At 35.9% G+C, this 17,145-nt stretch overlaps 1 protein-coding gene across 6 annotated transcripts in view; it reads left to right on the top strand.

Annotated features, from left to right (window-relative positions):
• The window catches only part of DACH1 (dachshund family transcription factor 1), a 367,284-nt gene extending 350,966 nt beyond the window's left edge, over window positions 1–16,318 (top strand). For all 6 annotated transcript variants that reach the window (XM_054220220.1, XM_054220230.1, XM_054220239.1 and 3 more), the window contains one exon: window positions 13,537–16,318. In XM_054220220.1, the coding sequence (XP_054076195.1) occupies window positions 13,537–13,574 (38 nt within the window). In that variant the 3' untranslated portion in view covers window positions 13,575–16,318. The remainder of the gene's footprint in view (window positions 1–13,536) is intronic.
• Window positions 16,319–17,145: the final 827 nt, after the last annotated feature.

Below are 17,145 nucleotides of genomic sequence, written 5' to 3'. Positions count from 1 at the left end.
AAGGAGCATAGCTAGAGTACCCTGCAGTAGACCTCTACAAACAAATTTAGTAAACTCAATCACATTCCAGAAATGCCGAATTCAGTTTCTGGAGGTGAGAAAGTAATATTTTTCATTGCTGTTTTTTTTGTTCTTGTTTATGGATATGATTTTTTTTCCATACCGTATATCAGTTTTATAGCTGGGGTTGTAATTTTACTCCAAGATAGCCTAAGTGCAAAGGATAAATGTAGCATGTAGCATGTGGCACAGTCACAAGAATTATATGCTAAGAGTCACTGTCTTTGCTCATTTCACATTTTGCCGCAAACAAAGAATCAAGTGGGTAATATCCATCTCACAATTAAAATGGTAGCATTTGTTTGGGTTGCTTATATGCTTTAGGTCAGATGTTTTGCTATTGAATGATATGGTAAAGGAATAGCTTATTTTGCATGCTTCAGTGCATTTTCAACCAATGCCTTAAGCCAGAACCAAATCCTTACGCAGTCTTTATCTACTGATTTCTTGGTGGCAGCACCGATGCTTTGGTATCTCACAAGGGTGTTGTGAAAATTAATGTTTGTAAAGCATTCTGGATCTTGGATGAAAAGCACAATAGAAGTTGAGTTATGTTACTAACTTCTGCTTTTATATTTTTCTTTGGTGACTGATCAGAATCCCAGGCATTAAAAAAGTGGCAGAGAGAGGCGATGCAAGATACAGCAATTTACAACTATTATCAGCCAATTATAGTTAGTTTCAAATCTAGAACAGGAAAATAGGTGGAAAATTATTTTACGGGATTTAATAAGAAAATACCTGATAACTATAATTTTGTGTAAAGGCAGCCTGCCTGGATTTTCATATGAGAAGAATTTAATAGAATGACTTACCTCAATTATTCTGTGTTAGATCAAAAGTGGTATATTACTGAGTGGCAGCATTTTGGTGTAATAGGTGACAGTCTCTCTTTTATAATCCTAAACTGACTGTGGGGTCAGAAGTCCTGTTAAAAAGAATGAGAGTTCAAAATTCACTTAATATATTCAAGAGGCAAACAAGCAGTTAAACTTAAAATGTAAACAAAACTGTATGGTGAGATTGTATTAGGCAGGCAGCCCTTTGAATAGTGTTAAGAGTTGAGAAGGCAGACACTTTCCTGAAATATCACTGCAACTCAATTGCTCTATTACTCTTATGTCAGTTTAAAAAAAAAAAAAAGAAAAAAAAAAAGGAAAAAAAGGTACCCTTGCCGTTAATAAAGCTGCATTAATTTAAACTAGCTGAGGGTCTGATGCTTTAATTTTAAAGTGGCCAAAGGTTTTAGGTTTTTTCCTTTCTCTCTTTGCCAATATGATGAAAAAAAATGACAAAACATTTTTATGTCCTTCAGAAATAGGAAATATTTATAGTATTTTATTTTAAGAAAAACAAATTCTCAATATGTCTGTAATATTTGTATGAATGCTTCATTGTAAACCGGCAAAGCAACCAATTACTATGCCAAATCTATTTTAATTCTAAAAATAACTTTTTCTAGCAGTGGTTATTTTTATATTGATGTAATTAAGAACGATAACATAAAACAATTTAGTCTTTGTATAATTCAAGCATTCGGCTTTCCCATGGATTTGATTTGGAACTTGACCCTTCTCTTTTAGTATCTCAAGTTCCTATGAAAGAAAAAAAAGAAAAGAAATAAATCAGCTAAGAGAAGTAAGTATAAAGGAAGTGGAACTAAAATTAACACATTTGGAAGGAATACTTAGCCAGCATCACGTTCCATCTATAGCTAAAATTTGCTGTCAGCGTATATCTATAATAAGTATTCTTCTAGTGAACTGCCAGCTGGCTTGTAAAGAGGAAAATCTACTCTGTAGAACAGACTGCTAGCTTTAAAAAGAAATCTTTAGCTTTTCAGCCCTTCACAGGAAGTATTTTGGTCATTGTAAGGTTCCATAACACCTGAAGGACATCCTGGGAGACAGCAGCATATATAATGATAATGTGGTGTCATTTTGGTTTTCCTAGTTGAGAAACACAAAGTGTGTATCAGTAATGGTAAAAGGAACATTTTTTCTATTATATTCTTGTCAGCCTTATTTTTTAAAAGTGATGCAGCCTCTAATAGCTTAGGAAAAGCAGCAATAGCATAATAGTGTGTTTTGTCATGGACGTTAGAAAGGATGGATCACAAAGTGCTACAGCTGGCCTTGGAAACAAAGTGTTAGGAAATCAGGACCCAAAAATTCACAGTGCTGTTTATGTGCATGAAATTAGAGTAGAGATTGTTAAAAATATACAATGCTGTGTTAGATAATTCAAGTTTTGACTTGTTTATTTAGATGCTTAGTTGATTCTGCAGATTTCGCCTGTGACAAACTGTTGGTGCAACCCTTGCATTAAAAGACATGTATTTTTCATGATATTGTTTCATACTGCAATATGCTGGCTACAAGTCCTTTCAAGTAATCAAGCTATATTGAATACAAACATAAAATAAAAAGCAGCAATAATTTGCTCTCATTTTTAGCTTTACACTCTGACTCGAAGATATACACTCATAGCCATTGAAGAGAGCACAGTATGTTTGCACATTGATGAATTGAACATAAAAATATTGTGGTTGGATCAGACTCCTTGGCTTCACTGGAAATACTGGAAGCGTCATAAAAGTGGTATAATTGACTGGAGGATCAGTTCCATTTTCAACCTTATCATCAAATTTGTTATGACAATCACAGTTACTATTGCAGCAGTAACTGTGCCATCCTAAGCAATCTGGTTCCCAATGCTAAAATATTGAAATGCTAAAACACTATTGAAACTTGCAAAAATTGGTTCTATTACAGTTCCAAATGGGCAATAGTTCCAGAGCTTGATCTTAAACATTCAGTCCACAAAAAAGTCCTAGTTTTTGGGATTAACAACTGAGGTTTCCCTGTAGGTTTTTGTATTCTTGCAAGACCCGTGAGTCTCTTAGATCTTCCAGCTAAAATTAACTTTATAGGCAAGCTTATTTTACCAGACCAGGTATTCAGTAAATACATTCAGCGTACACTCAGTTCTTGCCTCTCTTCCTACGAAAATGGCATAGCATTAGGAACAGGACTAGATGGGCTTTAAAATCTGCATTGTATCACAAGTACCATCCTAAAAGACCATTTTAATACATCTCTCGTCTTCGAAGGCTACACCAGAACTGAGTTCCTGCAATAGAAAACAGAGCTGTTTTGTCTCTCTTTTTACTACTTAATGCATACGCAAGGAATGATCGGTTGCTATTCTGTGATAAGCCTGTCAATTAATTTTATTTTCATGTTGTGGACGCTATTCCTTGTATTACAGTAGTAGTCTGTTCGGAAATTATTCCAGTTTAAATTCACCTTGAGGATGGGTAACCAATATCCTAAGCACTGTTCCAAGAGAGGTCCTGCAAGTGTCTTGTACAACGCCATTAGTATATTGCTACTGAGAATAAACAGTGTAAGTGGGAAGCTGGGGGCGGGGGGGAGAAAAAACAACCACGAAGTAACATTTTTCATTTCCGCTGTCTTGACATAATCACGCTTCCAAGCAAGAAGACTTTACACTTCAGATGTTTTGCACAGTTCATTTCTTCTGACTCCAAGGTAGTCACTGGATCCCAGAGTCACGGGATAAGACTGCTCTGTGGTTTAATTTAGCCATTCTCTTTTCTCTTGCTTACTTTTTGATGATGGACCATGGTGCTAAGTTCTCTCTGGGAAAGCATGCTGCTTCCATATGGTCTGGGATTTCTGTAGTGGGGTGCATCCAGGACACAGTCTGTCATGACATGCTGTTTTTTCTAAGGAATCTCTATTGGCAAAGGCACAGAGTGGTGCCAAACTCAAACCACCTGGCCCTAAGGCTAATTGAGTTTTTCCTGGGAGGGTAGAATAATAATTTTGAAGTACCTATCTGAAATTATGTTACCACTGAGAGGGAATGGGAAAGGTTGGCTTGTCACCGCAGTACTTAAATACAACTATGAAGATATGCCCAAGATGGAAGTTTACAGTCAGTCAGGGAAACGAGCTTGAATTATGAATTGAAAAACAATCTACCTGGGTCAGCATTAGCACTTGTCACAGAAAGGAAGTTTCCTTGTAATTTAAAATTATAGTATTTTTCATTCCTTATAGGAACAAAAGCATTTTGCTTATATACTGCTCAATAGCTAACTACTGGGTTAAACCTCATATACATCTTTCAGCTGAAGTCTTCCTCAGATTTAACATGAGCTGGTTTGGTTTTTTTTCAGTTTTGTAGTTGTGCCGCTCATGCTAAGCCCCGGGAACGTCATTAAGGTCTATTCGCATTTCTGTGTGGTAGTAAGGATTATGTGTGACTTCAGTTCGTTGCTCATTTCTTAGGGCATGACTTCTGGTTTGGTTTCTGTCACCTTGACTCTTGTTCTGGAGCTGACTGCTTGGTGCCATTGTCTTCCATAAGCTTGCTTTCATACATAATACCTAAAAGCAGCAAGCTTATATTACATATGTTTTGACATCCATGCATCCTTAATAGATTTTCCATAAGCTTGCCACCGTGCAATCCGTCTATTTTACAGCCTCATTCCTTCCTGTTCTGCATGTGACTGTTTCTTTGTGTTCTGCATTGGGCTGTTACTCTGTTTTAGCATGCAGAGGAGAACAAGGGTGGCTGGGTATTAAAGAAAAATGTGGTGTTAATGTGATATTGATATTAGAATAGGATTCCACACAACGCAGAATTGATGTATGCGGGCTAACGTAAGTAGTAAAGCTAAATGCTTTCTTTAAATGGCCTTTATTTTCCAGTAACCTTGGCAGCATTTGAAATGACATCTCAGTAACTGAGATTAAGGAAAAGCCAGATCATACTCTTGTATTAATTGTGGGGTTTAAGTCTAATCTGAAAACAACAAAACACTAGGCTGCCTTTCAGTTCTTGGGGTACTACATCAAATGCGAGTTATTTGTTTAGAAAAGAAGGAGCTTGTAGAGAAGAGCGAGGTAGGTTTGTGATTCTGTGAATCAGAAGAGATGCTCTGTGTAGGAGTAGGTATTAGGTAAGTCTTTTCCTGCATTTTAAAAGTAGTCTGGGCTAAAGCTCTAGGAAAGATAATACTGTAGAGAGCTCATCTTCATAAATGGTTTGTATATGCTGAAGGAAACAAACATCACGCTATCTGGTGATGGAGACAATAGATTGCTAATACTAACCATGGCCACAACAGTTCCTACTAGAAGAATCACGACCCATGTTACTTTCCAGACTTTCGTAAAAGATCTTTATCAATCCACACTTTATTATGGGATCTGTAATTGTAAACACGTGTATCATGCTAATACTCTTGGCTTCTAGTTCAGGTATCAAAAGGATCTGTGTGTGTGTTTCTGTATGCGTGCGTATGGAGGGTAGTTTTTGGGAACTACTAACGTGTATGTGATTTTGCGTAGGAAAGTTCTGTAATTTGATCTCAACTCAGAAGCAAAGATTGCTGAAAGCTCCAGCAAACACTCTTCTATGGTATTTTATTCAGGTTTCATTTTATGATATTTTTTTCCTCTCCAGAGGGAAAAATAATTATTTTTTTAAGCCTGTCTGAATATTAACTTTATGGTTGATATTTTGTATTCCAGATTACTTTGGTGATGATGTTTAGAGTAAAAAGTGATCATTTGAGCAAAGCAGTAAAAAAGGAGGCAAAATTAAGAAGTGGAAAGAAGAGCAGACTAAAAAGATGAACAGTAATTTCTGTTTTCATCAAGATTTTACAAGAAAAAAAAGAAGGTGTCAGGAAGAAACCATGTTCCAGTACTTAGATCTCAGATATATCTCAGATCTTAGATATCAGATTCGAGGTTGCTTGTTGATTAGCTTGCTAAAAAGATAGTAAAAGAAAGTTGTTTATGTTTTTTAAAATACGATAGCAAATGAAGCACACCTTTTTGCAGAATTTAAAACTGTCTAATGCAGGACAGATTGTTCAGCACAAGAATTATCCACACTGCGCTACAAACAGCACCAAACACAATGAGCTGTGGAAACTCACAAGCTGATCATATTTAGCTGTGACTTCATCCTTTAATAACTTTTCCACATGATCCTTCGGTTGAAGCTGTTTGGTTGTTGGGGTTTTTTTTCTCTGTTGGTTTTTTTTTAATTGTGATTCTAGTTTTTTTTACCAACAGAAGTGACACAATACAATGCCTTAGTGACTCAGGTTCATTGCTTGTAAGCAATCAGTTCTGTTGTCTTTTTTTGGATATGCTTTTGTTCTGTTTATACAAATAGAAGAAGGGTTGCTAAGTTCATAAGGCAACAATAAGAGACAGTGTGCTTTTTTTAATCTGTTTCTTTCAAAGAATTTCTCACCTTGCCAGTTCAATCTTCTCAGTGCTCAAAATGGCAAGCTCTGTGTGTTCTATATGATCTTTAAATAATAGAAGGTGACATATTCAGGTGGTCCATCGCTTTGTTAGTTTACTAAAGACCAGATTGCTGACCTTTAGCTTACTCCCACGGTATTCAGTGATATAATGAAAACATATATTCGTGATTAAAACACATGATAAAATTACTGAAAGAAGATCCTGTCAGTTCAATGGTTAAAATAACTGCAAAAAAAGGTGTTTAGGCTCTCTTTTTTATATATCCATGTTTTAGTTTTATTCCTGGAAACTCAGACGTAGAATTAAAATCTCCTCAGCATAAATTATTATTTTAAAAAGAAAGACATGACCATCTCAGTATCCTGAATATTTGCGCTGAGTATTACCACAAATATATTTGTACATGAATGTTAAGTAGAGAAATGAAAGGTGTATGATTAATAGCAATATGCAAATTTGAAACTAATTTATTGGTGTTACACAAAGGGCAAACTAGGATAGTGTTTGGCCCAATATGTTTACATACTTCATATTTGCATGAGTTTATTGAACATGCAGTGTGAAATCACCCATCTTTGCATAAAAACTGGATAAGCACTTTTTTTAAAGAACAAATTGCTCAAATTTCAAACCCTCAACAGTGGAGTCTGCTTTCCTACATCTCCTGTACTCCGCTCTAGTTCTGCTTGGGACGAGGGCAGTGGATCCATCCGTTTTCCACAATACGTGATCTACTTTTGCTGCCAGTAGCAATGTCAGGACGGTATCCTGTTCAGCGTTGAGCTGTGAAGCTTCAACGTTCCGATTGCCCTCGTACACTGGGAAGAGTCTTTTCCCCTCACAACATGCTGGTTTGCATCTGTAAGGAAAATCCTGCAAAGTTATGTTCAGTTGACTTCGTGACTGCGTTTTGCAAGGGCTGGGGTTTAGGTTCTCAGTCGCACTCTGCAAACTCTGAAAAAGTTCCCATGGTTAAAAAGTTAGGCTCCCATTTTTATCTTCCTGGAAAATAAATCCTCTTTTGTCTTGATTTTGAATAAAATATATGAAGAGTATACAAAAATAGATTTCATCCTTAATTAGCTGCTTCCTTTAAGTTTTTCGAAGAAGGGTTACAATTTGACTAAGATCCCTTCCATCTGTCACAATATGCTTGCTTTTATTTTGACTTCCCGTTGCTGTCTTATCAAATATCACATGAATCATTACCATTTGTTTGCCATCCCTTTCTTTTGTTTTGTTTCTCTTCCTCCAAATGATTAAAACATCAGGTTGAATGAAAGGTTAGAAGTACACTGCGATTCACATTTGCCCCATCTTACTAAAACAAATAAACCTACCAGTGATATAATTTAAATCTGCTGGAGCTACGGCTTGCAGATACTTTTATCAGCTCTGGGCCGAAGAGGTTGTGTGCATTCGGGCATGCACGTACAACTGTTCTTTGAAAGGGACAAACCTCATTAGATTACAGGTGCCTGGAAATAACTTCTGAGAAAATAGCTGCCATTTTCAATAAAGCTACTTCCTAACAGGAAACACAATTTATTGTGTTCTTTAGCACAAATGATCAGCTTTTCTTTTATTTAGATAAAAGTAGCCCCACTTAATGTCACAAATATTTTATTTCTTTTAACCTGTTGGACTGAGGGTGGATCGTAATATTTTTCACACTAATACTCTAGCTTATAAAATGTCAAGGAAAAAAGATCTGTAATGGTTCTTAAGTTACAAAATACGTGTTACACTACCAGAGCAGAGCAGAGGGGCAGAATCACCTCCCTCGACCTGCTCGCCGCACTTCTTTTGATGCAGCCAGTGCACGGAATCTCTGTTACTTAAAAAGAGAAGGGGAAGTAAGAGAGAAATGTTAAAAAAGAAAATGGAAAAACAGAAAAGTGAAATCACAGATCACTTAAGAGTCAGAGTAGGGAATAGAGTTCCCATCCTCACTTATTCCGTTGTGTTCTTATTAATAAGAGTGAAATCAACCTAAAGTAGGTATTCTTTACTTTGAAAGCACAAAGAGATTAATAGATCCACCATTGCAATATCCTGAGACCCATTTTGAGTGAAGATCAGCTTATATCACTGGCCTGTGCATATTTGGCAAAATTATATCAACTGTAGTTAGGAACTCTAATGACTAAAATTGGGGCTACTTTGATGTAAGGGTTCCTGGATCATGGGCTGGCATTTACTGTTCTACAGCTCACAAATGACGATCACAAAACCCCCCAACTAATAATAAATTAATAAAAAACTATCCAAACCTTGACATCCTAACTTTCCAAAGCTCCCACTGAGATTTCTGATCTTATTAATTTTCTGTCGTATGCATTATTTTGTCCTTATTTTCTTTTTAACCTGGACTGTGTGGGTTTCTTTCTTATTAGTTCTCTGTGACATGCTTGTTTGTTTTGCTGGTTGGTTGGTTGATTTTTTCCCCAAAGCTCCTAACTATAGGCAACACTTTATCCTATTACTAAGGAGAGTTTTCCTCTGTGGGGTTTTTATGATAGCAATCGACTGAAGTCAGGTGTGACACCATACCTTTGATGTTTATTTACAGATTTTCATAAACCAAAGACTGCAGTATGCTCTTGTGATAGTCACGATGATCACTTTTGTTATGTTTATTTTTGAAGCAGCTTTCAGAATACGAACTAAAACATGATATGTTTGGATGGCAAAGAGCCCCAGTGTGACTTGCATTGAGTGGCAGAAATACACACATTACCACCCAATGGATGATTTATTTGGTGTGCCACCTAAGAGCAAACTTAAGATTTCATTGTAGATTTCTATCACTTTACAAGGATGCATATTAATAGGAATAATATTTGAGTGGGTTTATGTTTTTATCTCAGAAAATGTTGGGCCTGTAGAGATACTTACTACAAGCTGCCCACAGAACACTAGCGTGAATCATTCCCCAGCTGACGTCTCTGTGGGAATGCATTTCAAGGCGTATGATTTGTTTCAGCATGGCGAACTTTTATGTCAGTTCCATTTGTTTGTTTTTTATAACATTTATGACCTTTTAACTGTTCGGGCATGTTCATTCAAAAACCTCAAAATGAGTCTTAATTAAAAAGGGTTGATCTAAAAAAAATACTCCCTCACTCTAGCTAGAATTTCTGTCATATTGGTCCACAGACAAAAACAAATGAGATTTAGGAGTAGTGGCATTTTCAGTTTGAGTTACCAGCGTGAGTCTGTGTGATCTTGCTGAACACTGCCATTTGCAAAAGAGCAATTAAAACAGAATACAATTTGCTAATCGTGCGCAGTTCTATTTAGAAATTTAGCAGTATTTTCCCAGTTTGTGTTTTTGCTTGACTTCCTAAATGTGAGAGGAAGTTTTATGTATTTCTATTGTATGTAACAGTATGTAAATTTGGGAAACTTTAACACAGATCAAAAATTTTCAGTAGGCTAAAAATATACTCCCAATGTTGTAAACACTGTTAGAGAGCACTGTGTGTGTGTGTGCACGTATTTATGTTTGTGTGACTAGTATATTGCATATTTGTTTTACATAAAATTGGTTTTATGCAGATAGACAAATTCTGCATTTGTTAACAGAAAATAAGGCAACATGCATATATAACTTCCGTAAAAGCTGATCAGGAGGCAGGAAGCAGAGGCACGCTTATGATTTGGGATTTAGGAGCGGTCGCATTTTCACATTGAGTTACAAAGATGAGCTTGCTTGATTTGCTGGTCATTGGCCACCCTCACGGTTTGGAGGTTTTGCTTGTGATTTCAAGCTTGACATCATGAAGGCCTATCAGTGGTAATGCTCCACTGGTATTCGGATAGAAACACTGGCTACACCTAGAAGCAAAGTGAATCAGGTGGCATTGACACTAGCACTGAGAAGTTCCAGTCATTTCAGAAGAACCTTTGAACAATGAGAACTGAGAGAGAAATGGTTAAGGAGAAGGGAATAGAACTTGGAACAGGAAAAGGGACAGCAATCAGATACAGGTGTTGTATTTGGTCACCACGTTGTGGTGCGAGGTTATCGTTCCTCTGCAGAGCTGCGAGTTACCTCTGTTTTTCCTAGCATGGTTTGAAGTCTTTGTATTTCTGAAGCGCGGTGCTGTTTGCCTGGTGTGAACGTTCTTCACGAGTGGCTACATGAACTTCTCAGCTACACACAGGAACATGCTGGAGAAGTATAAAGCCTGAAGAAATGATTTCTCCATCTTCTTCCAAACGCATGATTTGAGTTTGGGTGGCGAGCAATTTCACAGATACTGTGATTTTTTTCCACGTTGGCACTGTAGGTTCTGAAGGGAAGGATATTCATTTTGCACCTCACTCATTCATGACTAATCTTGAGAAAATAAGGGAAATATTTTACAATTCCTAGCAACTTTTGAACTCTTACTAAATATTACTTAATCATGGAATTGCTTTATCTATATCATAACATGGCATATTTTAAAGTTGATGTGTCTAATGCTTGCTGCATTTTCCCATATGTTAGCAGAATTAGTTAAACACGTTATAATAAGCCTAGTAATGATATTAGATCAGCTGCTGAGTTCCTGTATGGCATTTTAAGTCCATTATCAATACAGATGATTAAATTGCATTTTTAATGGTCGATCGTTTAGCTATTTGAGGAGCACAAAGATTTACGCTTATTGTAGCTATCCACCATAAATGTTTTTAAGTTACGTAAACAAATATCCTCTTACTTTGTAAGGAAGATGCTTTGTAAAGCTGCCCATTTCTATTACTGCTCATTGTCTGTGGATAGAGAATACAGGATCTGATAGTGTCTTCCATTAAAAGTGAAAAGCCTCCTGTAGACTTCACTGCCAGATTGGGTCCTTAAGCAGTCTAAAATAGAGCTGACTTTTGAAAATGTACTGCTGTTCTCTGCAGATTGTTCCTCTTTTGTTGACTGCTACAAAGATTCCGCTTCCTACAGCTGTATTTTTAATTGAGAATACGTTTTAATAAATATTTTATTTTAAAAGGTATATGGAGACCTAATATAGTGAAATAAAGTACAAGTTACTGACTGTAGGTTATCTTAATATTTATGCACAGCACTCATTAGCAAGCGTGCATTCAGGATAGCCAAAGTGCTGGTATATATGCAGAGTAATTCTCCTACAGAGGTATCCGGACAGCTTTAGTGCTGTAAATGTCTATTGTATTTATTCAATATGTTTGGGAGAATTATATGCAACCATAGCCAGTAGTAGCTCTGGCTCTCCTGTACTTGATGTTTTGTTTTGAGATGTTTTACGAGGCCTTCAGTTTTACCAAGCTCCATTTCAGAGGTTCCTTCTTTCTCTCCTGAATTCCCGTAAGCATTTTGGTTGCTTTTCACGCCTCAAAGAAGAATAAGAAGTCTTTTAAGTTAAGGCCTCACTCAGTTTCTTTTTTATCTCTCTTCAGTGCATAAAGACCATAAAGAGCAAAGAGAATGTGGAAAGGGTTCTGAGTGGAAGCACTCCAGGTGGTGGGAAAGTTATCATCTACTCTGCCAAAAAAAGCCGGGAGTGTTAAAAAAGTAGGGAAAAGGGGCAGAAAATGTAAAGACAGGGAGAAAGTAGTGAAAGGGGGTACAACCCAGAAGCTTGGAAATGAAAACTAGTCATGGGACTAGTTTTCAGTTCAGAGGGATGCTAGATAAGAATCACTGCGACATCGTGAGCGATTCTATTGTCTCCTTCTTTCCCCAGCAGTTCTGACAGAAACGAGACAATAAAAATTGGAAAGGGGTGTGCAGAAGGGATGAATTTTTACAGCTGTGTGTGATATGCGTCTGTTTGCTTTCAAGTCAAACTTTTCTTTCCCTCAACGGTTACAGTCAGCTTGTGGAAGTGATGCCGCGCGTTTCAGTGATAGACAAGCATTTCGAAAATTTCGGCATTCATTTATATAGGTTTCTCTCACGCAGTTGTCTTCCTGTATGTCTAATAAGAGTTTTAGAAACTGATGTGGAATAAAAAGGTTAGACTAAAAAGACCAAAACAGAAACAAAACCCTCTGAAATCTTATAAATATTTGCTGATTTCACTTGGACCAAAAGAAGGATTTCACGCAGACTTCAAGAGTTGAGATACAGCTTGTACTTCCAGATGCATTATATTCTACAATATAAGTAATGTTTTGTAATTATGCACTGTGGAGGATTAATATGCTTCATAATGTGCTTTACTCACAAGGGAGCAACGCTTTCTATCCTACAGGACAGAAAAAAAAAAAAAGAATGCGGCGGTTTTTCTGTCCGTTTCCTGTTTAAAAAAAAATAAAAATCTTTGTGTTGCTATGAGAACAGATGCATATAAGACGTTAATGTCCCCAGTGAAGAAAAAATTGCTTTATGTTTGTAAATTAGTTGAAAATACATTGTGGCAGAATGTTCTCTTCGAGTTTTTCTAGATCAACAATTACTGGCTAGGTGAGCTTATTGTTTCTCATGTTCCCTCTCCATCACACATATCTCACTTAAATGTATGCTCCTCACTTGGGTGGAAAAAATGTTGAGAGAGACGTGCTTACATCTTTAACATAGTAATTGTTCAGTTAATCTCATTTATGGGGGAAGGAGGCTATACTTCACTGATAGCGATTAAATATCCTATACTGGGTTCTATATAAATAGCTACAAATGTGCACAATGGTTACATTACATGGTATATTTAACAACATAGCTAAATCAGAAAGTATGAGCTATGCCTTTAGTGATGGGAGTACTAACGATTGCATGCAAGGAGATTTTTGTTCTGCAACCATGAAGGAAATAATTGCTGTTCAGCACTATTCAGTTAAGTTTGCATATCAGTAAAAACACATGCACAGAGGCTCCACCTACATTCCTAGTGCCCTGGCACTGATATGAGTGCAGCGTACATTAAAGCTTTAGAAGATGTTACAGTATTCACAACTTGCAAAGTGCGTGTAATTTTTAATGGAGTTATTTTGGCCACTGTCAGATGAAATTGCAATGGCGATGTTCAGGTTTTTATTGTTCTTTTTATTTTAAACGGAAAGTACCATAGGTGGCATTTTACAGATTTATGGGAGAACTACTTCTACTGAGGTTTTAAATCTTGTGAGTTTTTTTCGATTCACTGCAGGTATAAATATATAAAGCAAATCTTTGTTTTTCGTATTTCAGATGGAAGACTTTATTTGAAAACTACTGTCATGTATTGAATTTTTCCTGCTGAAGATACCTGTGCTCCGGTAAAGAACTTTGCAGTAAGACATTGGCTCATAAGGAGTTCTGTGGAAACAAAGCGTTTTCAAGCCAGCTTCCTCAACTTCATTTATCAATGTTCTTCAAAAATGTAAAGAATTCTGCAAGAGTGTCCTCCTTTGGTTATCTCCTGTGGCTCAACCCGGAGACCTAGAGAATGTTTGTAAATGTACAGTAGCACTCTTCTTACAGTGAAAATCTGCATCTCTGCGCCGGACTATTGTATCCAAAATTACAGGCGGGTCAGAACAAGGCTGAGTATTCCCTTTTTCAAGGAATGCAGACTCTGTCCTCCTCCGATGATTCTATATTTGAGCACATCAAATGATCCTTCCAGCGGTGTCCAAGTACACTTACAGACTGTTATATCATACCGAAACCAGCAAGATAGCTCAGAAGTGAACTTGTAGAGGGCATAAAAGGATTCTTATTAAAAAAAAAAAGAAAAAAAAAAAGGTAAAAGAAAAAAAAAATTGATACATTCAGTTTTCAAACTATGATCGTGGGTTTTCTTCTAAAGACATTTTTTCCACATGCTTTCCAAGAGACCAACACATATATGTTAGACGACATTAAGTGAAATGGAATTTTGTGTAAGTGAAAAGAAATGCTGAATGTAAACAAACTGTTTTACTGTTCACGAAGTCTCTTTTCCTAAAATAAAAAAATACAATAAAAAGAGTAATAATTTCTCATAGTAAACTGGCAGGGGTTTATGAAATAAAAGACTTTGCTTCTTATCAAACTGTTGGTCACATGTACAGTATATAACACAAATCACACAAGGAAGGTATTATGTATGCAGTAGAAATCTAGAGTTTAGGAAATGAAAATTTTAGATAATATTGTTTTGTCACCCTGTTGGTCAGAAAGACACCTTTCTAGTTTTAACGCATGCAGGCATGTAAATATTTGTCCTGGAGTCACAGTATTACTGAATGAGATCTTAAGCATCTGGTAACAAGTCAGAATTCTGTATCAGCCACTTTTATTTGTATATTGAGCCCTGGTTAGTGCCCTGATTAGTGCACTTTTAAGAATGGACTGTGGCTGAGCAGCAAGTCAAAATGCCAGAAATATTTTTATATGTTAATGTCATATTACGTCAATGTTGCTAAAAAAAAAAAAAAGAAAACCTAACAAACACTTGATGTATCAGTCCAATTCCACGTAGAACTGAGTGATACAGTTGAAGTCTATTGTCCCCCCCACCCTGTCTTAGGGATGGGCGGTTATGTGTTACTTTCACTGTCTTTATGAAAGCTACAATATGTGTTTTCACCTTTGTGCTGATAACTGGAAGTAAGCTGCAACACAGTGCTTATTACATTACTAAACTTATGTTCTTTGCTTTGCGTACTTTTGGGTTACCCCTTTAAAGACTGATTTTGTGAATCAGTGCTATTACTGTAAGTTTTGTGATTATGCTTTCTTCATCTAATGTTTTATGCATATAAAATATTATTTATTACATGGAAACATATCAAAACCTTAAATGTCTAAGATGCCTAACTTAAAGCAAATATTTCTTTAAAAATAGTTCTGATTGGATATTAATATTATTTTGTCAAAAAAAATAATCTAATGTTTTGTAAACTCTAGCACTGAGCTTCTATAGTTTGTAGGTCTTCCTTGCAATACTGGTACACATTTATTTTGTGCGGTTCATATTTACTCCACCACAATCCTTTTTTAACAATAGAAAGATGTATATACAAGTTCACATCACGGTAATTTTTTTTTAAAGAAATATTGAGCAATATTTTTCATTAAATATTGTTACCTAATACTTTGTAGTGGTATTATTTTCTAACCATGATTCTTTCATAATTTTCGTAGTTGCTTGAACACGTATGGGATTCTGTACTCCAGTTTTTTCATATGCAGTCTTTAAAGGGTTAACAGCTGTAAAGTTAGATGGACTTGTGGCGAGCTTTTGAATCATTCATATCTGAAAGAGAATTAAAAGCCTACAACTGAAATATGTAGTAGCATCTACCATTGCTCTGCTCCTTGCATAGAGTCACCTGTAAGTAGGTTTAGTAGTTTTACAGTATATACTTTCAAGACCTTTGGGAATGCCTCAGTGTTTGGCTTGGTACATAAATGGAAATGTTAAGGATTAAGGGGGAACCAATTTATAAGCTGGATGTTTAGAAAGAATCTTGCTAAAAAACCCAGTGTAAATATTACAGACCATGAGATGTTACCGTAAGTTGAATTTTTTGCCCCTCTTTAGTTATACAGGTTTTTTTTGGGTTGGTATTTTGTTTTTGGTTTTTGATTTGGATTTTTTTTTTTTTGGCATAGATTATGAAGAAAAGTTGTGCTCATGTTATTGTTTATATGCTTTTGTAATCTTAAGGATATTAATGTCTAGTTGTTCTATATTATAACCACATTTGCGCTCTATGCAAGCCCTTGGAACAGAACATACTCATCTTCATGTAGGACCTATGAAAATTGTCTATTTTTATCTATATATTTAAAGTTTTCTAAAAATGAAAAAAGGTTATTACGAATTTTGTTGTACAAAATCTGTACAAAAATCTGTTTTTACATCATAATGCAAGAATTGGAAATTTTTCTATGGTAGCCTAGTTATTTGAGCCTGGTTTCAATGTGAGAACCACGTTTACTGTTATTGTATTTAATTTTCTTTTCTTTTCAACAATCTGCTAATAAAACTGTCTGAAATCTCCCTGCGACTTTATTTACAGTTCATCTTTATTAAATTTTCTGAAATGTATAACATCAGAGGAATATTTACTTTCTAATGGGAGGCATCTAAAAACAACATAAGTCAGCTCTTTGTAATGTGAGGAGAACAATGCTGAATGATTTTATTTAACATGCAACTGCTTCTATCCCTAATATGAATCACTGTGGTGAAAAACATCATAAAAGCACACTCTGTGGTTATTGTTTAACAAGCAGATTTTCCTTTTTTTTTTTCTTGCCAGCTAAGCAAACTGCCCCCATCTACATGATTTATTTATGTACATTTCTCAGTTTATGAAGCTGTTATTTGTACCTTTTTCCTTTATATTGTGATATTCCCATGATTCTTATTTCACAAAGCTTTGTGCTGAATAATGTAAAGTGGACACATTGATGGAACAAAACGTATTATTCCCATAACTACAAAAATGCAGGCGTAATCCAGTTGGTTTTCTCTCAAATCTCCTTCACTTGATAAACTGTGTCTAGAAACTTTGGTATCCTAACACATTTTTTAACAAGCAGCAAGTATTTAAACACTTAAACAGGTGTTTGGAGAAAGAAATAGTTCTGGCTTAGCATATCTTTAAGTGGTATTTTGAGGGGGAAAAAAGGATTATTTTTTTTTCTTTTTATTTAAGGTAAAGATGTTTCTTTAAGAAACAATTTGAAAGTAAGATATTTTTTGTGTGCGGAAAATTCAAAAGTCAGAGATGTATGACCGATTTCCAGTATTATCCCTTATTGCCCTGCCTTGCCTTGCTTTCCCACCCCTTCTCTTCCTTTTTGAACCATACCTACATGAAT

The sequence above is a fragment of the Rissa tridactyla genome, chromosome 1, assembly GCF_028500815.1.
Source record: "Rissa tridactyla isolate bRisTri1 chromosome 1, bRisTri1.patW.cur.20221130, whole genome shotgun sequence".
Lineage (NCBI taxonomy): Eukaryota > Metazoa > Chordata > Aves > Charadriiformes > Laridae > Rissa > Rissa tridactyla.
Note: the sequence above shows the minus strand (reverse complement) of the source record. Positions and strands in the feature narration are given on the sequence as shown.